We start from the raw sequence: 21,476 nt of genomic DNA, 5'->3' as shown, positions 1-21,476 counted from the left end.
ATCATCGCTCCGCCATCTCTACATAATCTTTGCATCGTGTATCTTAATTTATTATCGGCATTTATCATCAAAGCTATTCATCCAAGTCAAGACCCTTCTCCTTGTAGAAAGTCTTAGCCTCGTCTATCTGCTGCAACAACTCCCTGTAGCTCTTCTCCTTGTCCTTGAAAGTGAGAACACCCCAGCCTAGCGTGGCCAAGGCGTAACTGCCGAAAGTGACCAAGGCCCACCATGGCAAGAATGGCAAGATCTCATTCTGCACCAACTCGCTGGTAGGAATGGTACCGGTGATCAAGGCAAAGTAGACTGCACCGGCAGCGAAAAATGCAAGGGCGGTCTCGGTGGCTTTAGTCATGACGATGGATTAAGTTTCAATTGTCGAAGTCGCTCTACGTGTTTTTATCCAGGGCGAAATGTGTATGTACTGCAGGATGCGCTCCCGTTACTTTTGCAGCCATATCCACCGTTACGGTACACAGCTTGGTCACAGTGAGTCTCCTATAAATTATTGTTTTGCGCTCGTCAAATGCTTGCTGCCCTCAACCACCCGAAGATTTTGTATATCTTATTCATCGGCGCGGATGGCCTCGTGTTTGATGAAACCCTCGAAGGACGCGAGTTTCTCTGCTGCTGGGCCATCTGCTTGCCTGATTCTGCTGAGAATGGATTCTTCCGTGACGGAAGCTGGATCCACTACATCCTCGTCCATGTCGTTGTCATCGGCCTCGTTTGTGTGCTCCGCGCCGTCCTCATCCTCTTCATCAACCTCCTCCTCATCCTCATCCATGTCCTCGTCATTTTCCTCTCCTTCCTTCTCCGTGTAATCTGCTTCGATAATTTCGTGTATCTTCTCACGCTCAATGGGGAGCTCTTTGTACAACCGACGTAGCTTATACCTGACGATACGACGAATGGTCTCGATGATCTGCTTTTTGATCCAGCCTTCCTGCGAGTCCAAAGTGTCCCTCAAAAGCTCTCCGTGTAATTCAGCACGTTTGATTACAGAAACAATATCGTCGTCCATAATATCACCGATCTGGTAATTGATCGCTCCAGGTAGCTTCTTACCGGTGAACAACAAGTGCTCAGAGACCATCACTTCAGAGTTTGGATCGTTCATTTTAATGGTGTTGGGGACCACCCGTACAGTATCTTCGCTTTGATCGAATTTGGTACGGAGCCCTTGTAAACGGAAATATCCACTCTGGTAAACCCAGTAAGAGCTGCTGTCCTTGGGGTTGACTCCAAGTCTCACGTTGCAAAATCTCCAGGGACCATTTTTGTAACAATAAGAAACATACGGAAGCGCCTCTTTCACAGCTGCCTTCAATGGCTCTGGAGTGACATCAACAAGCAGCTTTCTTAGCCAAATAGGCTTGATCTCAAATAGCCTCCTGAGAAAATGAACGCAATCGAAAAGCTTTTTGTCCGAATACTCATGTGATAGATCTGCTGACACCATCCATTCGTATTTTTTGATAATCTCGGGTAGAGGTGCTTCAGGGATCGAGTCGCTGTAGAAGTCAACGGTGTTGGTGAACAACTTTTTGGAATCCGACTTCATCACCACCTTGGCATTGCCTTCTTCGTCTCGTAGCGTTACTGTGTATGGACTCTTTTGATACCTGAAATCGAATGGGAACCGAATGCCGCTGAAATGTGGAGGTGGGATTAGTTGGTGGTCCTTGTTCTCGAATATCTCGGGGTTTTTGTAGTCGTCTGTCTTTGTAAGCTTATCCTGATAGAATTTCTTGTAGTCATCAAACTGGCTCAGTCTCAAAACTTGGTTATTAAAGTCTTGTGCCATCTTGTTGTTCTTCGTAGTCATCTGGAAGTCAGCTATGGCACGAAAGCTGTAGTTCTTGTTGATTATGGCGACAGGCTCTACCTTTGCATGATGACCGTCATCCTTGGATTGCCTAAGAAGGTCTCTGACGGGGTATTTCTGTGGGTTCTCGTGGTAATCCTTAGGAAGACTTGACTTTGGGATGGATACCTTAAGTAGGACCTTTTCCCTTCTGTTAACCGAAGCCTGTACTGGATGATGAAAAGGATCATTTCGGAGCCTCAATTCCAAATTCTTGTCGTCGACAGCATGGCTGCTGGGCTGAATGGCTGTTGGTCTGTATTGTGAGTTGATAGCCTTCTGGATCCTCTGTTTTCCTCCTAGCATATGGACTGCTCTGTCTGTGTTTTTCACGTTGAAAGGCAATTCCACGGACGTGACATGGGGGATGTCCATGGAATGCTTCTTAGCATGATCTCTATTCGACATGAAAAAAATATAATGTAGATGGTTTGATCAAAAGAATAATAAAAGCGTGTGTATGCGCGATCCAAAAAATGATGCCTTCAGCCAGATTCGAACTGACGATCTCCTCATTACTAGTGAGGTGCCTTACCAACTTGGCCATAAAGGCGGATTTTACTTGAGGCACCTGCAGGTACTATAGATCGCGTTATTTTGTTGTCCAGTATAAAAGTGCTTTTTGAGTGCTGAAAAGTTGCGAAACGCTTTATTGAAGGCATGAGTCTTTGCACACTCAATTTTAGCCAAATGCGGCCCAAATTGAGCGTAAAATTCAAAAAATGAAAGATAGCCAAAGTTTGAGAGCCGTAAAGGAGGCCAGCTAGTTCAAAAGCAGCCCCAATTCACCGATTCAACAAGGTGGCTCATCAATTTTCTAGAATGCTTCTTCAAAGGTGAAAGAATGGCGAAGTGCAAGGTTGATCTGGCGTTGCAATTCACGAAAGCTGACGGGTCATCTTCTTATCATTTCTCTTACAAGAAACCTAAAGAATCCCGTCTCAAAAAGTTATGAATGCAATTGTTAGTAATATGATGCTTTTGAAGCTGTTCACGAGATCAAGTGGAAGGTGTGTTTGGCTGAATCAGACACTTCGCTTCTGAAGGAAACACCAAGTACAAACCAGGCTTCTCTTACCGGGTCAATTGAGTGATTACCAAACTTATTAAGGAAAAGCCTAGGAGAAGTAGCAATTCCACGAGAAGCTCCAAATGAATTCGCCTGAATCGCCATCATCAACGCTGTTGATGCCACCATTGTTCACCTCCAACCCACGGCATTCTACCACCAGATAAAACGAAAATTGCCGATCCTCCTCTGCAATTGACCATCAAACCATGAACCCTTCCTCCTCAAACAGTCAACTCCCTAGCAGCCCAATTCCTACTTGCTCAATTGCCCAAACCCCAGCTGGTGTATATGGCACGGCTACGTCAGCCCTTTTTTAAGCCACCACGACCCCACATCTAAAATCAAAACCACACGCTCAATTGTAACGCCGAAAGCACACAACAATGCTGTGATAATTCAGATCCACTCTTCATTCCGAAAAACCCGCAACCTCATGCCCTTCTGTCAACCCCAGATTATGGCTGCGAAAAGCCTCGAGCCACAGCCAATCAATTGCACCAATCAGAGGAGAGTAGGAGAAGAAAAATAAAGTTTGTCAATTCTTCAGAATTTTTCCCAAACCTCCATCAACCCGCAATGCCAACACAAACCCCATTAATGGCAGGATCGGTCGGCCTCGGAGAGGGCTGAAGGACCTTGGAATCGTTCGCGCTGATTGGCCCGTATGTGCGGGTTCAAGCGGTTTTCACACTATCCCCACGACTATATAAGCGCGAGAAAATTCACCGGGCCGAGATCCACACCCCCAGACTCCCACTTCTTCGTAATGTTCAAGGTTTCTGCCAGATCTTTCTCTGCCTCCGCTTCCAACGCCTACAAGGTTGCCGTGCTCGGTGCCGGTGGTGGAATTGGCCAGCCATTGTCGCTTTTGTTGAAGTTGAACCACAAGGTTACTGACTTGGCCCTTTACGACTTGAAGGGCGCCCCAGGTGTTGCTGCCGATGTTTCCCACGTCCCAACCAACTCCACCGTCAAGGGCTACAACCCTGACTCTTTGGAGCAGGCCTTGTCTGGCTCTGACGTTATCGTTATCCCAGCTGGTGTCCCAAGAAAGCCAGGTATGACCAGAGACGACTTGTTCAACACCAACGCCTCCATTGTCAGAGACTTGGCCAAGGCTGCTGCTGACTACGCTCCAAACGCCTCCCTCTGTATCATTTCCAACCCAGTCAACTCCACCGTGCCAATTGTCGCTGAGGTGCTCAAGTCTAAGGGTGTGTACAACCCCAAGAAGTTGTTTGGTGTCACCACCTTGGACGTCTTGAGAGCCTCCAGATTCGCCTCTGAGGTTGCCGGTACCAACCCTGTCAACGAGAAGATCACCGTTGTCGGCGGTCACTCTGGTGTCACCATTGTCCCATTGTTGTCTCAGACCAACCACAAGAGCTTGGACGCTGAGACCAGAGACGCCTTGGTCCACAGAATCCAGTTCGGTGGTGACGAGGTTGTCCAGGCCAAGGACGGTGCTGGTTCTGCCACTTTGTCCATGGCCCAGGCTGGTGCCAGATTCGCCGGCTCTGTCTTGGACGGTTTGGCTGGTGAGACCGACGTTGTCGAGCCATCTTTCGTCGACTCCCCATTGTTCAAGGACGAGGGTGTTGACTTCTTCTCCTCCAAGGTGACCTTGGGCCCAGAGGGTGCTGAGAAGATCCACGGTTTGGGCGAGTTGTCCGACTACGAGGAGGGCTTGATCAAGAAGGCCAAGGAGACCTTGGTTGGCAACATCAAGAAGGGTGTTGACTTTGTCAAGCAGAACCCATAAGTATTTAACGTGAGACGTTGCTAGTACGCTTTCAATAAAATGATCTAGACAAGGGTGTAGCTACCAGTAGTTATCAGATGGGTGCAGCTTGTGCCAAGTGCAATGACCTCATGCATCGATTCAATGGTATTGCCCAAATGGGCAATGATATAGAACGGACCAACGGAGGGACCCGCGGTGCAAATTCCACAACCACAAGCAATGGCCCGATTTCTCTGACAAAATCTGGGCCTAAGCCTCCGACGCGGTGTGTCCGGCGTCATCCGACATGGCGACTCAGGGGTCGAGCGTTTTAGATTTTCCTGAAGAAAGTTTAAAATACGAAAATAGCCGCGGGGTGCGATGACGTCACTATCCCGTCAACAAGGAAACGCAAAATCAGAGAGTACCACGGAAACGGGATAGTCAATGATCCCGCGCACCTCCTCCTCCTACAACCTCACCACACCATTTCCACGCATAGCGGTGTAAGCGAGCAAGTGCATGGTTCTATGCATGGAGGAAAAAAAAAAAGGGCAACGTAGAGTGGAAAAAATTTGCGGTATGTGGTGCACGGGTTTCCACTCGTGGAGGCTTGCTGCTGCTGCCGGTGGAATGCGTGCCGACGAGTTGCTGCTACCTGCTCGTAGTTAAGGAATTGGCGGGGCGCCAAAAATAGACGGGGAGGCGGAGTGGTGGCGCTGCCGGGTCGCCAAAGTATTGTTATCGCGTCGCGGTGACAGGCGAGCTTCTTTTTTTGTCACTCCGCGGGGCCCTGTGTGCAGGACACAGGACGCGTCCTTCGGCGCGCCCACATTATCGTTGGCGACGGCTCAGTAGACGAAGAAGCAATTGCGGGCAGAAATGGCAGTTTAGTAGTACAATTCAAATTCCATGGTGTGGTGGCGTCATGGTGGTGGTAGACGGTTTGCGCGGCGCGCGGCGCCGCAGCCACAAATAGCACAACGCCTAGCCCCGGCGCACACCCAGGATTCGCAGCCACTGGGCGCTGGGAGATCCAGTTGTTTGCCAGCAGTGGAATTCTCGTGGAATATCTCGTGGCGGCGGTTGGCAGCAGGCAGCGGAAAAACAGCACTAGCGGTGTTCCCGAGAATCGCCCCAGTATGTGAAGGTGCCCGCCTTGGCCCACCCGATTCCGTAGCCCTAGCTCGTGTGGGCGGATCAGGTGCCATTTTTCACCGGCGGTGGCCACGCCGGCGTCGCCTTAATTGATTTTCGAATTTTTTTAATTCTTTGAAAAACGTAAAGTGCCAATCGTAAAATCCAATTATCTGCCGTGCCCCTTTTCTCTTCCTCGTCTGCCTTGCTTTTGTCGCCCTGCGCTGTCTCAGCTCGCTTTTTTCTTCGTGCGTTTTTCTGGGCCGCTACTTCGCTTTTCCCCCTCCAACCAGCACGTCCTAGAGCCAAAGGGCTTCATCCTCCACCATCACAATCAGCCCAGGGGCCATGGAAAAGTTTCTCATGAGCTCTCCCTCCCAGCACCACCACCACCCCCCGCCCTACTATTCCCAAGACACGCTAGCGGCGCTCCAAAACATCGACAATCCCGACGTGCAAAACCAGACCAACTCCCCGTCCGTGTACGACTTGGATTTTGCCGACCTCCCGCTGGACTTTTACGATCTGGCGTTGGACTTTGACTTGGAAGAGTCCGCCCACCGCCCGCTTCTGGCGCCTTTCCACGAGGAACCCGCCCGCAACAAGTCTCATGCTTTCCACCACTCCAGAAACATATCCTTGGATGACACCTACAGACGCTCCCACCAGCACCTGCTGCTGATCGTGTCGAACCTGGCCGACCCGCCGCTGGGCACCTTCTACCTGCTGCTGGCGAATCTCCAGCTTCTGGCCGACCTGGTGCCTCAGCTTCTGCTGCTGGTGCTGAATCCGCTGTTGCTTGATCTGCCCCATTCCGCCTTGCAGCCCACCGCCACCCCGGGCCGCCGCCACAAATCAACCTCTATCTCCTACACAACGCCTCTCCGTGGCGGCGTGCTGCCCTTGACCCACGCCAAAGTCGGCAAGACTCCGCTCAAGGGTCACCGGCGTTCGCGGCTGAAAGCAAGCTTGGAGCCGTCCCTGGCCCACCTTTTGGCCTCCGTGGCAAGCAACAAGAGCTACGACGCCTTGGCCAACTGCAACGTCAACTTGAACGAGCACAACCCGTTCCACAACGACTTTGTCTCGCCTCGCGTTGGGCTCGACGACTCCACGCCGCTAGCGACGCCAGCAGGAAAAACACCCATGGGATCTCAGTATTTCACGCCCATCTCGCACAATCAAAGCTTTGGCGGCCTGTTGCTCGATCTGGCGGGCCCCAGCCAGAGCCGTCCAGCGATGCTTCGTCGCAACGACACCTTGGACTCCATCAAGATCGAGGACCAGGAGGACGACGCATGCAAGCAGCTACGTAAAGCAAAGCTGTTCACGTCGTTTGGCGACCAGCTGAGGATGGCCCGCGTCGTCAACTCTCGTCTGGGCCACTCCTCCTCCCACGACTTGTCCAACGTGTTTGACCTGACGCCCGAGCTACTGGCGGACGGCTCGTCTCCAAAGTACAACAGCGAACAGCATCCGCACGATGCGTTCAAAAAATCTGCATCCATCGACTTGTTGCTGCCGGAGCTCGTCGCCTCCGATCGCATGACCGACACCAGCTTGAAGTCATATCCAGCATCCATAGACCTTGCGTCTATCACCCAATCCAGCAGTAGCGCTAGCGCCTCTCACGGCCATGCTTCTCCGCTGCCTCCAGTGTCCTCGGGTCGCTTGATGCCCCCGATCACCCACGTCCTGGCCAATATGCCACTGGGCCTGAGGCCCACACACAACAACCCTCGCCTGAACTTGTTGAACGCTGCTGCTAAGAAATTGTCCTCCAAGGTCTTAACAGGATACCCGACCGCGTCGCAGATTCAAAAGACCTCCACGACAGAGGACATTGCAAAATTCGCCGAAAGCATTCTCCAGCTGGACCTGAAAAGGCCCATCTACGTGCAGCAGGAGCAAAACGATGTCTACGACCCGAAGAAAAAGCATAAGTGTCCGCTTTGTCTCGCCAGATTTCAACGGCCTGAGCATGTCAAGCGTCATTTGAAGAGCCACTCAACAGACAAGCCCTTTCAATGTGACGAGCCCGATTGTGGGCGGCGCTTCAACAGGAAGGATAACCTCAAGGCGCATCTCAAGAAGATACACGGTAAGATTGTATAAGAAGAACGAGTCCAGGGGACTCTTTTTGGTCTATAGGCCATACTATGCATTTTAGGTATATACGTAGAGCCTAAGCGGCAGGATACTTTCTGACGACGGCGTCAACGGCACGACAGAAGGCGTCCAAATTAGACAGATTAAGGCCGGCCACGTTGATACGGCCGTTGGCTGTGAGGTAGATGGAGTGTTCCAGGATCAATTTCTGAACCTGCAATGGCGCTTCTCGACAATCTGGTGACGAACCTGCTTAATACGGTTGCAAACGTCGGCAACGTCCGTCTTCCACTGCTCCAGAATGGCAGGGTCGGTTTGAACTATAGTGGCAACTCTGGCGCCAAAGGCAGGAGCAAAAGAGATCTCGTGACGGGCAAGAGCAGTCAATTGCGAGGTGACGTTGGCCACACTGTCCTTGTCGTTGACCACCACATGGAGACAGCCAGCTCTCTCTGCGTAGAGGCCCATGTTTTTCGAGAAACTCTGGCACACCATGAACTCGATGCCTGAGGCGTAGGCCTGTCTGATGGCCCAAGCGTCGGTGTCAACCGAGCCGCTGGCGAAACCCTGGTAGGCAATGTCAAACACAGGGAACAAGTCTCTTTCTTTAAGCAAGGTGATGATTTGCAGCCACTGGTCCTGCGTGTAGTCGCAACCGGTCGGGTTGTGGCAGACTGCCTGGAGGACAAAGACAGAACGTGCAGGAGCGTTTTTAAGCGCCTCGATGGTGGATGCAAAATCCACTCCACGAGAAGCTTCGTCGAAGTATTTGTAGCTGTGGAAAACACCACCAACGTGCTCGATCATGCCCTGGTAGTTGCCCCAGGCAGGCACGCCCACGTAGAAGTCCTTGAGACCCACGGCTCTCAAAAAGGCAAAGGCAAAGTGCAAAGAGCCCAGGCCAGAGATGGCTTGGAGAGAGACAACATTGTCGTGGTTTTCACCAAAGATGGTGCGCTGGGCCAGCTGACGGAAGGCTGGGATACCCGTCATGTTTGTGTAGCAGTGGCCAGGGTCCTTTTCGGCTAATTGCTTCTTTGCCTGCTCCACGCATGGAAACACATAGTGGTGGGGGTTTCCCTTGTCACACTTGTAGACACCGATGGAGACGTCGATTTTGTCTGGGTTGGGGTCGGCAGCCGACGCCTCCATAAGCTGGGCGATGGGGTCAGGAGGCGAGTCGTCGAGTTTTGCAAAATACGAAGAAACGGTCATTGTGATGGGGTGAAACAGGCGGAAAGCATCTCCGTTATATGGCCCCACTGGGGCGCTAAGGCAATTGGGTTAGAGGCCGCGAACAGCCGTGCGGTTCCGGAGGGGCAGCCAGCCCAGACCACAATTGAGGGCTCACTGAGACTGGGTGTGGCACGACATGAAGCGAAGAAAATCTTCACAAATCCTGACCGCCTCGTCGTCCAGTGTAAATAAATCTTTGGCTTTTGCAGCCACGAAACCAGCGTTGTTCAAAACCGCTGCAGGCCTCTGCTCGCCTTCCGCAAGGCTTTTGTGAAGCTCCAGTAAAAACAGCGCAAACGGCCCCGCTACCGCACTGGCAAGTGCAGAGTCTGGCGCGAGTTTTGATCTGATGGTGCCGTGGGAGAAAAAAAGCGCCTGCGCCCGAATCTGATCCAAGAGATCGGTTTCGGAGATCTGGGTGGGCGTTTCGAATAAAGCTGCTAGGATCAGCGGGCGGAGCGTTTTGTTTTCAAGCAAAACGACGTTCACCTCTCGTTGCATGAGCGTCCGAAGCACGTCCAATTCCGTGGAGAACTGCGTCCACAACTCTGGGTACTTTTCGGCGTTCTCGGCGAGAGCAAGTTTTTTCAAAAGCTTACTCAGTGTGGCAGCGGCCTCTGGTACATATCCGGGATTGTCGCAGGAGGACTTGACTATGGGATAAAACAGCTTCCAGTGTTTGAATAGGAGCTCGCTCACCGCTGGCTGCAAAAGATTTGTGAGGCAGTGCACATATTGGCTTTGGATCATATCGTCCCACTTGCGAGTGATGAGACTAGTAATGAATCGCTCGAGCCCAACTCTTTCTTCTATCAATGCGGTGATTTTTGCCTGGTCCTCTTTGCTTCTCACGCAATTGCCCACATCAATGGCAGCTGCTGCAGTGGCAAAGTTGTCGCCATCTCCCACCACGTAGTCTATACTTTTCTCCACATTGGCCCAATTGTCGTAGGTAGGGCCCAGGAAAATGTTACCCTGGCCTCCGAAAAGCCTTCTCTTGGTCTGGCGCTCAATGCCATCGTCTGGCACCTTGGCGTATAAGCCAGACACGCTGTGAGCGTCTGCCTTGGCGTATCGTGTCACTTTTTCAAAAACCATGATCCAGTAAAGGTACTCTTCAACGTCGAGTTCATCATCAAACGCCTTTATCATCTTGTTGACCAATTGCTGAGCGCGTTGGTCGTCTATAGCCATCTTGTCGTCAGGAATCTCCGATAGTAACTCCACGGCAGTTTCCTCAGCAGCACCATCTGGTTTTAAAACGTACTCAATGATGGCGTCCCTGGCATTGATGTAAATTTCGCTGAACAGTGCACGGGAGGACTCTCCAACATTGTACATGTATTGGGCCATAAGGATCACCACCAACTCAGCAGCCGTAGCATCTTCGCCCACCAACACCTTCTCTGCTTCTTTCCAGAAGTCAGTTTTAAATCGCAAAGAGGCCCTGTTGCCGTCGCTATCGGCGGTATAGTTCACAAGCGCCTTGAGCACATCAACCGTGTAGTCGTTGAAGTAACGGATAAGTTGATCCACGATTTCATTTCCCTCGCGAGAGTCACGGATCTCTTTCTGACGAAGAGTGTCTCTAACCGCAACAAGGGTCTCAGCCACCTCGACTCCCTCTTCTAGTTTGGCGTGGAGCTCTGTTAGCAGCATGGTAGTTGATCAGATCGCGCGACAGAGAAGGAAGAGCTGAGAATATGGAGGGATCTTGTCTACTCGTAATTTTTTTGATATTTCATGATTTGAGGATTCTTGACGTGTATGGTTTTGGAATCTTCGGCAATTGAAGCTTCCAAAGTGTTTGTGAGTTTTTGGGTGTGGCTCAAAGGTTTACGTTTTGCACCCATTGGGAGTATGCGTGTAGATTTTGAAAAGCGGAGGTGATGTTCGGTGGATTAGTTGCTATGTCTACTTTTTTGTCAATCGATTATTTGATGCAATTGAGGAAAATCAAAAATTCATCACATATTTATTTCATTGTTGAAGAATAAGCTCTCTACAATCCCAATGTTGTCTGGATCATCAGACAAGCTGTAACAGTGAAGCATTCAGCCATTATAAAGCTTCTCATAAACTCAATTTCAAAACTACTTAAAAGGCAATACAAGTTCCCCTCCGACGATTGTTTACCCTTTTCCAAGGAAGCATTGTCTCAAATGCAAGGTGAAGCGTAAGTCAAAAGCTTATCGCTGGTCTACTCAACGCGTACTGTTCATGAATCATTAACTATATCATAAACTCTCAAAGAGTTTTTCGCCGCTCCGCATTCCCAAGATAAACCTCACGTCAATACACATACTCAAACTGTAGAGCATGGGCAAAAGATTTACCAAGTCTCTGTCGCTCTGGTCGTTGATCCAGCCCTCGATCATCACGGCATTGTGCTCGTGCAAAGCATAACTCACTGGGGAGTTGTCCAAGATGATCACGTTCTTGAGATCGTCGTCCTTGGGGAAGAACTTGGATAAATCCTTGATATATCCGACGCCCTGTCTGTATGTGCAATCGTTACGGTAGTAGCGCTTGGTGAACACCTTGCTTGGTGGGTCTCGCTGGGCACCTTGGACCTTCTTGTAGTCGATCAAGTCCATTTCTAGCCAGTCGATGATGGGATCAGCATACTCTTGCACGCTGGCAGTGAATATCTGAAGCTCAAACCACTTGCTCAACTCCTTGAGGAAATAATCGCAGTAGGGTCTTTTATAAACATAGTATAGTGTGGAGACGTTGTTGACTTTCAACTCGATCATGTGGCACTGGCCGCCAGATCCGCCGAGTGACCGGGGAGCACCTCGTGAGAGCGAGTGGATAAGCGTCTCGTCTAGATCTAATATGAGCACCTTCTTCTTCTTTCTTTTGTCGGGATTTCTGGATAATGGGAATAGTCTGGGCGGAGGTGGGATGAAGTACTTCGACAGGGAAGACGGTGACTTGATGTGGTTGGCCATGATGCGCTCTTGCTTGAGCAACTCAATCTTCTCCCGCTGCTCCTCCTGGGAGGTCGGCGAGTTGTTGCTGAGAATCTGAGGATACTCCTGTTCAAAGAAGTAGGTGAATGGGAATGTTATTAGAAGCCACAAGAGCATGAGTGGGCGTATGATCAAGTTCTGGGGGAGAAACAAAATGAGTGACCAGAGCTGCCGAAGAAAGGAAGGCGCTGGCGGTTGTTTTGATGCGACGGGTTCATTTGATTCTGTGGATTCGGTTGTTTCTAAGGTTTCGGGGGCTTCCTGCTCTGGATCCTTATGGACCTTGTCGTCGAGGGATTGTGCCTTTTCTGCCTCGAGCGGAGGCAGGTAAAAGGGCTCAAATGATGCAACTAGCTTTTTGATTGAATTCATATCTGATTCATTGTATGGGAGAACGGGTGGCGCTGCTTTGGTGGAAGAGCAGAGTGGTGAATTGAGTTCCACGCCGGGAGGTCCAGAACGGGAGCAGCGATTCGCAGTGTATATAAGGTCACACAGAGAGTCGCCGAGGAAATAGCAAGGAAGAGAAGTGATGTTGGCTGGGATGGAGGAGGATGGAATGGTAAAAGAAAAAATGGAGGTTTGAATCAGGGTCCGCAGAAAATCGTGCCGCTTCTAGGCGTTGGGGTATTTATTGGGCCAGGTGGGTATGTGCGTCTTTTATCGCTTGCAGGCACACAGTGGAACTAAACGACTAGCATAGGCAAGCTATGCGCCCATGCGGTGGCCTCACGTGCTGAACCTGCCAGATGGGGCCAAATTAGCAACTAATTCAAGGAAAGCGATATGGGAGGGGCCAGATTTGGAAGAGTTTGGTGAAAACCGAAAATTTTTGGCCGTTTGGCCATGATCGCCGACGTTGACATTTTCCCCAGATTTGGGGCCCAACAACAGTAACGGTTGGGATTGCCTATACAGGCATTGGGGCGCCGTGACATTTGCAGCACTTCGTGACGTCTTGGGGTTCCAGAAAAAAAAATTTGGGTCTAAAACCCACCAATTATGTCCGGATCCGACTGCACTTCGTTATCGGAGTTCACCTCCGCAATCGTAGTATTGATGAAGCTTTGGAAAACTGCCGTTATTGAAGTCCTGTCAACGTCTCTCTTTCCTAGTAGCGACTTGGTGAGCCTGCGGAAATTCACTATACTACCGGAGTTGCCGCCTTGGTCATCCAGCTCCTCACCATCACTGTTGTAGTCTGCATCATACTCGGTGTTATTGTCTGTCGTTTGCTCGTCGATGATGAAGTTGCTGCTGAGGTTCGTTTGCATGAGCCGCATCGAGGCAATACGATCGTTGTCGCCGTCCAGCTCCTCTTCTGCGGAATTGTCCACGCTTTCCTCCTCCGGCTTGATAAGTTTGAGCTGGTTGGTGTTGTAGCTTTGACAATACTTGCACTTGAGCCCAAGCACATGATATTGGCAACTTGATTTACCCTTACAGTCGTTGCAGCTAATGATGCACCTCCACATATTGTATGGGTGGGGAAGAGGCAGTTGGCGAATTTCCTGATCGAGGATTCTGAATTGTGTTTCGACATTCACAACGGTCTTCTTGCAAACAGGGCACTTGTATGAATGTTTCACCATCTCGTCGTAGCACAGCTCGTGGATCAGGTGGCCACATTTCATGAAAACCACCTTGCTGACACTTGTAAAAAGATACTCGTTGCAAATGGGGCAGTTGCAATGGGTGGTATTGGTCACACACTTGTGATGTTCCTTCAAGTCGATGCTTAGGCAGATATTGCACTCGTCACAATGGAAGTAGTCTTTGCCGATACCAAGACCCAAACGGCAAATACCACATTTATCACAGTGGTAGATATCCTTGTTGGGGTCGTTATCGTACAAGACACATTTGCTGCAGAAGTAGTTTGCTAGTTCCTCTTCACAGTTGACACAATATGGGGTGTCTGGAACCTGAGGAGCATTGCACTTCATGCAAAGAATGTGTTTGACGGCATTTCGTTGGAGCTTATGATCCAGAACCTCTTGATCGTGGCAGAATCGGCAAGGATACCACTTGAGACATGTGGGACATTCGAGTTTGCAATTTCTTTGGTAGTGGCTGCAACCCAAAATGTTCTTCTCTTTATCGAACCAAGATGGCAATGTATCTTCTCTAGTCAACACCACCTCGTCATCATCCACTTCCTCCATGCTCTCATCCACCGATTCTTCATCATTTGTTAATGGCGGTTGCTCCTCAACCTCATGTTTGCATTCCTTGTCTTTCTCCTCGGGCAAATGGAGTCCAGCCTGATTACGCAACGAAAAGCCCTTTTCTTCCGAGAGCTTCTCGTTGATGTACTTGTAATAGTTGCCCATCATGAGACGCGTTACCAATTTGTTCTTGGACAGCTGACTGAGGTTGGCCAAGTTCTGGATTTTCTGGATCTTGCTGCGGAGAAGATCCTCTTTGTAAAAGTCGTCTATCGAATCCAAATGTGTGAGTGCCCTTGCCTCCTCGGGCGTGAGTTCATCCATGTAATCCAAGTCGCTACCTGTCTGGGTATCATCCGAAAGCACAGCACTGCCAGCACGTTTAAAAAGCCTATGGGCCTTGTGTCTATGTCTGTCTCGCCTGGGTCTGTGCGTTGGATCTAGAAGCCCATCGATTTCCTCACCCTCGGGAGGCACTAGTTGGGTCAATAATGGTTGGTCACGGTTCACAATTTCACCAACACCTTCAGGCTCAAATGCCGTTTCCAGCTCCTTCTCGAGCTCTTCGTCGCCATCCACAGGAAGAGTGATAACCTCATGAATTAAATCTGTGAGTGGCTGTAGTCTATCAATAGCAGCTTGAAGGGATCGACCGTTTCGCAAGTCTTGTAGGAAACTGTTCATCTGGATCTTTGTAGCCACGGCAGTTTTGACCGAGTTCATGCGTTCCGGGTCTTCATCGGTGCCGTCCTTGCCCTTCAAGGAGTTCATGTATTGTGAAACATTCTTGGAGACCTCTGATAGATCAAAGTAGGGTAGATCAAAAGACGGGAGCTGAGGTAGATTGCCAAAGCTGGGGAAGCCGGAAAAGTTCGGAAAGCCGTCTTTCAACGATGGCCATGACGGGATGCTCAAACGGCCGATCTGATCTAATTCTCCAGCCATGCCATCCCTGTCTGAGGAACTTGAGGAGTCATATCCAGACTTGGGGGTGGCCTTTGGGGATGAAATGGAGCCTCTTCTAGGAGGACCGTACTTTGAAGCACTGGAGGTGCTCCGTGCACGAGGACGAGGTTCCATCCGGTCCAGAAGGTGTATCATTATGGTTCTAAGAAGCACCTAGTGTTAAAGGATCTGAGGCGAATTACTATGTGCATCACGTGAAGATAGTCTATATTTTTGCGGGAAATGTGCCACCGGAGCCGGATGCCAGATAACTCCGACAAGGATCCAACAATGAGCTAAAAAATGACGGGGACTAAAGATCTAAATTACAATGGATAGGTTGCTTAGACGAGAAAAAAAAATATTGACACCCGCGAGGTTCGAACTCGCGCCTCCGAAGAGACCAGGAATGTATGGTAAGGTAACCTTACCCTGGCGCCTTAGACCACTCGGCCAGAGTGCCAATTGATGCAAGGTACACCCTTCCAGTGAAACAAGAGATGTGTAATTTTACGACTATCTGTTAGGTCAATAAAGAGATTTGAAAGTATTGGTTATGTATGTGGGGGTATTCTGGCAAAATTTGAGCGCTCTAGCTCAAAAATTGGGCGAGTTACGGGTGCTCGCAGCTTACACAAGGGAGATGCAGTATAATTGATGCCAAAATTAAATTCAGAGACCTAAAGTTAGTCCAAGAAATGTCTTTGTATTCTTATTATCCATATTATGTGCTCAGTCCAACGGAGTCCTGTTTTGCAGCCATTTAAGCGAGTCCTCCACAGAGTGCGACATCAAGAGCTCATCTACCTACTTCTATCATCATGTCCATACCTCCGATACAGCTACGAGATACGATAGAAAAAACAGCAGGCTATGTTTTGAAAAACGGCAGCAGCTTTGAAGAAAGGCTTATAAACAACGACAAGGACGGGAAGTTCTCGTTTCTTAAACCTGACAATGAGTATCATGAGTACTACAAAGCTCAGCTCAGCAAGACAGAAGCTCCTACCAAAGAGACCAAGGAGAAGCAATCAGAGACAAAGCCACTAGAAAAACCGAAAGATCTTGAATTTCTCACCGAGCTTCCACCCATTCTGGCTTTCGACCTTGAAGTCGTGAAACTCACTGCATTGTATGTTGCCTGCAACTCACAGAGACACATCGACAGTCTATATCGCTACATGGAGCAGAGAGGCAACCGAAGTCAATTTGCGTTTTTGAGGCGCTCTTATTCGCTTCACGCTTTGTTCACGAGGTTATTGAAACAGTACCAGACAGTCATCAACTCAGTTGAGAATCCTGACAAAAACACACAGTCTAAGGCGCTTCATGAGAAGATCATGCTGGATAACAGCAATTTATTTCAAAGCGCTTACGATCGTGCTGTCTATGAGCAGCAGCACAAGATCGAGAAGAAAACAGAAGAGACAGAGAAGAAGAACAAGCAGCTCCATTATGCGTCCATCGACTGGCAAAACTTCACCCTCGTGGCTAAGGTCAATTTTGACGCAGTTGATGAGGTAAGCGAGCTTCCAATACCGCTATCCCGAAACGATGTCGTCTATAGGTCTTTGCAAGCGAAGTCCAAGGAAATCGAGATACCTACTGCTAAACCAGAGGCACCCCAGGAAGCCGAGCCAGAAACAAAACAAGAACCCGAATCCGAGGCAAAGCAACAGCCCAAAGTGCCTAAAGGTATGAAGATCAAGGCGGCAGGCGAATCGAGACTCAAGCGTAAAAACAAAGAGTCCACGCCAGGCTCGCAGCGGACCATCAAGTGTCCGATTACAGGAAAACAGATACCAGAGCAGGACTTTGACACACATTTACGAGTGCTTCTTCGAGACCCTCGTTACGAGGAGCAGAAGAGCAATTTCATGAAGAAGAACTTCACGTACGAGTCCAACTTGACCACCGACCAGGTGTATGAAAACATCAAGCGGTTGGTTAAGAAACGGAACTTGTCTGAAGAGGAGGAGGAAGAGCTGCAAAGGAAGCGGATAGACGTCAAATAGCCAACTAATCTACACTGCAATTCGAACAAGGTGATATTTATAGATACCAATTATAGTACGGGGGGTGAACAGTACCGCTGTTCTTAAGCCTTCAAAGAGGAAGCTCTTCTCTTCTTGATTTCGGCTCTCTCAGCCTTACGCTCGTGCAAACGCTGGGCCAACAACTGAGCGTACTCAGCGGCAGCGTCTCTCTGCTGTCTAGCATTGTTGATCTTCTTGGCCTTCAAAGCTCTCTTTCTCTGCAAAGTCTGAGGAGTGACCAATCTCTGGATCTTTGGAGCCTTGGTGAAGGTCTTGCCGTTCTTCTCGACGGTTCTTCTGACAACGTAGTCTCTGACGTCGTCCTCCTTGGACAAACCGAAGAACTTTCTGATGTGGTTGGCTCTCTTAGGACCCAATCTCTTTGGGGTGGTGGAGTCGGTCAAACCCTCAATGTCCTGCTCACCCTGCTTGACGATAGCAAGAGCAATGACGGACAAGTCCTGGTTGACAATGCAGCCTCTGACGGACTTTCTCTTTCTCTCACCAGATCTTCTTGGTCTGTAACAAGAGTGGCCCTCAGACAACAACAATCTGACTCTGGTTGGGTGCAAGACACCCTGCTTCATAGGGAAACCCTGCTTGTCGTTACCACCGGTGATCTTGAAGATGTAACCCTTGAACTCGTCGCTCACAAGGTCACCCTCAACCTCCTGGCCCATACGCTTCTCGTAGAAGGCACGCAACTTGTGCTCGTCATCAATGTCGATACTCTTCTGGGTACCGTTGGCTGGGTAGGAAATGTTTAACTGGATGTTAGTACATGGCGTTTACAACAGGGAATAACTCGACGGTCCGTGGACGGTTTGTGGGGATTTTGACATGGATCGATTCGTTGGACGTCGTTCTGCTTCATGGCAGTGGTGGCAGTTGATTTGGGAACATACCTTCATGTTGAACTTGTTAGCCTAGATGGAGATGGAAGAAAAAATTTTAAGCGGGCCTGGTGAAAATTGAATTTTTTTTTCTCCCCCAGCTGCGCAGTAGTGTGGGTGGGCCTTACTGCGAATTTGGCGCCTTGTGTGCAGGCCCTCACTATGAAGACTGTCCATAGTACGAGTGCTCGCTACTCGAGCGCGTCACGTGGCGGAATTTGGCGCTAGGGCTTAAGCCCTGTAGGAAAAACGTCGTACGACAGTGGCCACGCACTACAAACCGGCAGTATGATAAGTAATTGGATAATGTTTGGATAGTGATTTGAGAATAAACCATAGGAAGGTGATGTTAGGTTGGCTGCTACATGCTGATATTAGGCTCGTATGGTGTCTTGTAAGAATGCAAATGAGAAGTCTGTAGATGGACATTACTAACAAGTTCGTCAAATGCAATTGGAATGTAATTACAATCCTTCTCGAGTGCATTTTGAAATACATCATCAAATTAAGTCTTTTTCTTTCAACTACTGACACTTGCTCCTTGGAAATATGCTTGACAGCATTGGCTGGGAAATGGCTGCGAAATGATGCACCATGGACCCTGGATTGAATAATATCAATCGGCTTAGAAAACAGCCTATCCAAAACAATAATCGTCTCTTTGAAACCCTACATACACTTCTCTAAAATACATGCTTGTCATAATATACATCTGCAGCGAATCTTCTGGCACTCTATTACCCCATGTCCATGTCACTGTCTGGGCTGTTCAGTCTAATCCTTCTTGAAAAACTGGCCGCTCATATAGAGCTCCAGGTTTTGCGGCAGCGTATTAGATGTGCTCAGCAGCTGCTGTTGAGGCGGGGGTTGGTTATTTTGTCCGGACAGATTCTCGTCAGGCTGGGCATGGAACCCTCGTTGTCCTGAACCAGAACCGTTTCCATTTCCATTTCCGTTCCCGTTTCCATTCCCAGTACCGCCAACTGCCAGCAGAAGCGACCCTCGTGCGTTAACAAACATCGGGTTTCCTGTCATCGGCGTGGTTCCACTGCCCAGCGGTACCATTCCTACAAAGTAATGCGGCATGTTTTGAGGGAAGGAGGTCATGCCCAGGGGCCATTCTTGCAGGGGGTACAAATTGGACGGTGACGGGAAAATGTCGTTGACATAGCGGGACGGGAGCGCCAGCATGGGCGTTTGTTCTGGGTTGGCGAATTGCGGTGGGAAGGATGGTTTGTACTTTTGGGGATCGTCGTTGTCGTGGTGGCCGTCTTCGGTTCCGTTATTTTCGTTATTTCCCGAAGCAGACTGCCCCATGTATTGCTGATTGAACACCTGGTTGAGCACCGGCGTAGGAAGAATGGCCGGCTGATACCCACCAGGCGAAGCCTGAGGCATTGAGTGGAAAAACGGCACACCAGAATTTCGAGGAAGTTGTGGCGCCATTGCGCTCGACGGACTCAGTGTTTGTGATTTGCTTATGGTGGGTACGGGGAGCTGGGGTGTCTTAGCGGGCATGCCCTTCAACTTGGAATATCCGTCGGAACGACCAACCAGCTGCCCGTCGTGATCGTCAATACCTTGTTTTTTGTCTGTTGTTTCCAACGCTGTGATTGTCTTTGCGGAGTCGTTGCTGCTGGAGTTCTTAGCGTCTGAAGGAATCTGGACCCTGAGAACCGGCCGCTGCAGCAGTTTCTCCTTTTGAGGCTCGGAAAACTGCGGGATCCGTGACCCCACCAGTGGTTTTGAATTGTACATGGAAGAAGGAGTCGATTGGCGAGAAGGAGCAGAAGGCTTGTGTCTCTTTGGTTCTGGAGACTCGGAGTCGTAGTCTGAGTCAGCATCGTCCACGGGCACATCGTGGAGGTCGTCTTTCGGCAGGAGAATAGGCCGCTCGTGAACATGGGCCTTTTTCTTGTAATTGCCGTAGTTTTCCGGCAGCTTCTGCTCGTGGATATCGCATCTCTGGTAGCTCTTGATGAGCTCCGGGGTGTCAACAGAAGAGAACTCGTAGATCTTGTTGTTGTTGCCGACAATGATGACGGCAAGGTCGACCTGGCAGAGCACGGCCAACTCGTGAGCTTTTTTGAAAAGACCGGCCTTCCGCTTGACAAAAGTGACGGTTCTGTTGCGGTCGTCCGTCAAGGGCTCGATTGCGATTTTTCTTCTACCCATAGTGTCGGATGACAGGAATTGGGAATAATTGAGGTGTATTTGCTAAGTGATTTGCAGCCGGGCTGGCGGGCGGTTTTTGTGGTGGGAGATAAGGCGCCGTTGGGAGATCGAAGCGGCTACTTATAAATAGAAGCGAACAGGCGATGGAGCTTGTATGAATTGGCATCCGCACAGAACAAATGCGCACTGTCATACACTCCGGCGACTCAGGGCTCCTGGGGCAGACGGGGGTGGGAAGACGGAGGGAAGACGAAGGAGGGAGAGGAAAAAAAGCAGATGAATAAAAGAAGACGGGGGATCGGGGCCTTTTATACTTGACAATTGAGAAAAATGTCGTACAACTATCCAGATGTTTGAGCACCCACGGAGCCGTTTTCAGTGAGGGTGGCTGCAGCTGAGACATATCACGAGCCCCACCGTGGACTGACATAGTTTACATTTACGCCGTCGTGCCTGGACAATTTTTCTGCTTTTCAAAAGTTTAAAGCTGTGAATTAGAGAGTGTAAGGTTTTTTAGAAACCGTCCCTGACGCTTGGTCTTGTTCAACAATGGTGCACAGGGGCTCCTAGCCAATTGTTCATAATAGCTGAGCACTGAAAAAAATGGCTCCATGGATTTTGCGGCTGGGGCTGAGTGGTGGAGTTATCGCTGGAGAAGTCAGATTCTTCGGGTGCTGTTTGGGTGGTCCAGACTCGGCAAGGCTGGCTTTGAAAAAAAGCCTGCAAAGTTGCAGCGTATAGACCAAGCAGAAACGAAGGTTTTGGCCAATCGGAGTGGCGGAGGTGGTTTACAGAGGAAAACACGAAAAGTGGTGGATGCGGCGTGGGTGCAAAACTGGTGAGGTGAGCCCCAGCGGGGCTGATAAACGGCGCTGCGGCGAATAAAAGCAGATGAGACAATTGATTTTGAAAATACGAATTTTTAATTCTCTGGATTGAATTGAGGAAATGCTGGATTTCGTAAATTGTGAAAGCTTATTAGGAACAGAGTTGACGGAATTGGCTGGCTTGGCATCGAACGGCTTGTGGAGGCGGAGCTGTCAAAGCTGCGTATGCGAATTCCCGATCTCCAGCCTTGCAGATGGTTAGTGAAATCGGAGTTTTTCAGAAAGGTGGGGGCTGTAGTTATGGAAAGTTCGT

At 49.7% G+C, this 21,476-nt stretch overlaps 10 protein-coding genes and 1 non-coding gene across 11 annotated transcripts; 3 read left to right on the top strand and 8 right to left on the bottom strand.

The window, feature by feature from the left end:
• Positions 1–73: 73 nt before the first annotated feature.
• C7M61_002367 (transcription factor TFIIIC subunit) lies at positions 74–2,275 on the bottom strand (the record flags this gene model as incomplete). The annotated part of the gene is made up of 2 exons (XM_024857744.1): positions 74–345; positions 604–2,275. 2 exons carry the CDS (start codon positions 2,273–2,275, stop codon positions 74–76), a joined length of 1,944 nt encoding a protein of 647 aa, XP_024714243.1.
• A 69-nt stretch (positions 2,276–2,344) lies between these two features.
• Positions 2,345–2,420, bottom strand: C7M61_002366. The gene has a single exon. It is a non-coding gene; the product is annotated as a tRNA-Thr (tRNA).
• A 1,285-nt stretch (positions 2,421–3,705) lies between these two features.
• On the top strand, positions 3,706–4,701 carry MDH1-1 (malate dehydrogenase; the record flags this gene model as incomplete). Its single annotated transcript, XM_024857743.1, has 1 exon — positions 3,706–4,701. One exon carries the CDS (start codon positions 3,706–3,708, stop codon positions 4,699–4,701), a length of 996 nt encoding a protein of 331 aa, XP_024714242.1.
• Positions 4,702–6,162: 1,461 nt separating this feature from the next.
• On the top strand, positions 6,163–7,914 carry CAS5 (Cas5p; the record flags this gene model as incomplete). Its single annotated transcript, XM_024857742.1, has 1 exon — positions 6,163–7,914. The coding sequence occupies one exon, from the start codon at positions 6,163–6,165 to the stop codon at positions 7,912–7,914; it is 1,752 nt and encodes a 583-aa protein (XP_024714241.1).
• Positions 7,915–7,984: 70 nt separating this feature from the next.
• AAT22 (Aat22p) lies at positions 7,985–9,123 on the bottom strand (the record flags this gene model as incomplete). The annotated part of the gene is made up of 2 exons (XM_024857741.1): positions 7,985–8,116; positions 8,158–9,123. The coding sequence occupies 2 exons, from the start codon at positions 9,121–9,123 to the stop codon at positions 7,985–7,987; spliced, it is 1,098 nt and encodes a 365-aa protein (XP_024714240.1).
• A 132-nt stretch (positions 9,124–9,255) lies between these two features.
• C7M61_002362 (uncharacterized protein) lies at positions 9,256–10,803 on the bottom strand (the record flags this gene model as incomplete). Its single annotated transcript, XM_024857740.1, has 1 exon — positions 9,256–10,803. One exon carries the CDS (start codon positions 10,801–10,803, stop codon positions 9,256–9,258), a length of 1,548 nt encoding a protein of 515 aa, XP_024714239.1.
• Positions 10,804–11,381: 578 nt separating this feature from the next.
• On the bottom strand, positions 11,382–12,491 carry C7M61_002361 (Nem1-Spo7 phosphatase catalytic subunit; the record flags this gene model as incomplete). The annotated part of the gene is made up of 1 exon (XM_024857739.1): positions 11,382–12,491. The coding sequence occupies one exon, from the start codon at positions 12,489–12,491 to the stop codon at positions 11,382–11,384; it is 1,110 nt and encodes a 369-aa protein (XP_024714238.1).
• A 614-nt stretch (positions 12,492–13,105) lies between these two features.
• Positions 13,106–15,388, bottom strand: C7M61_002360 (uncharacterized protein; the record flags this gene model as incomplete). Its single annotated transcript, XM_024857738.1, has 1 exon — positions 13,106–15,388. The coding sequence occupies one exon, from the start codon at positions 15,386–15,388 to the stop codon at positions 13,106–13,108; it is 2,283 nt and encodes a 760-aa protein (XP_024714237.1).
• Positions 15,389–16,053: 665 nt separating this feature from the next.
• C7M61_002359 (uncharacterized protein) lies at positions 16,054–17,247 on the top strand (the record flags this gene model as incomplete). Its single annotated transcript, XM_024857737.1, has 1 exon — positions 16,054–17,247. The coding sequence occupies one exon, from the start codon at positions 16,054–16,056 to the stop codon at positions 17,245–17,247; it is 1,194 nt and encodes a 397-aa protein (XP_024714236.1).
• An 83-nt stretch (positions 17,248–17,330) lies between these two features.
• Positions 17,331–18,142, bottom strand: RPS6A (40S ribosomal protein eS6; the record flags this gene model as incomplete). The annotated part of the gene is made up of 2 exons (XM_024857736.1): positions 17,331–18,035; positions 18,128–18,142. The coding sequence occupies 2 exons, from the start codon at positions 18,140–18,142 to the stop codon at positions 17,331–17,333; spliced, it is 720 nt and encodes a 239-aa protein (XP_024714235.1).
• A 793-nt stretch (positions 18,143–18,935) lies between these two features.
• Positions 18,936–20,336, bottom strand: RLM1 (Rlm1p; the record flags this gene model as incomplete). The annotated part of the gene is made up of 1 exon (XM_024857735.1): positions 18,936–20,336. One exon carries the CDS (start codon positions 20,334–20,336, stop codon positions 18,936–18,938), a length of 1,401 nt encoding a protein of 466 aa, XP_024714234.1.
• Positions 20,337–21,476: the final 1,140 nt, after the last annotated feature.

Source organism: Candidozyma pseudohaemuli (assembly GCF_003013735.1).
Source record: "Candidozyma pseudohaemuli strain B12108 chromosome Unknown scaffold00004, whole genome shotgun sequence".
NCBI lineage: Eukaryota > Fungi > Ascomycota > Pichiomycetes > Serinales > Metschnikowiaceae > Candidozyma > Candidozyma pseudohaemuli.
Note: the sequence above shows the minus strand (reverse complement) of the source record. Positions and strands in the feature narration are given on the sequence as shown.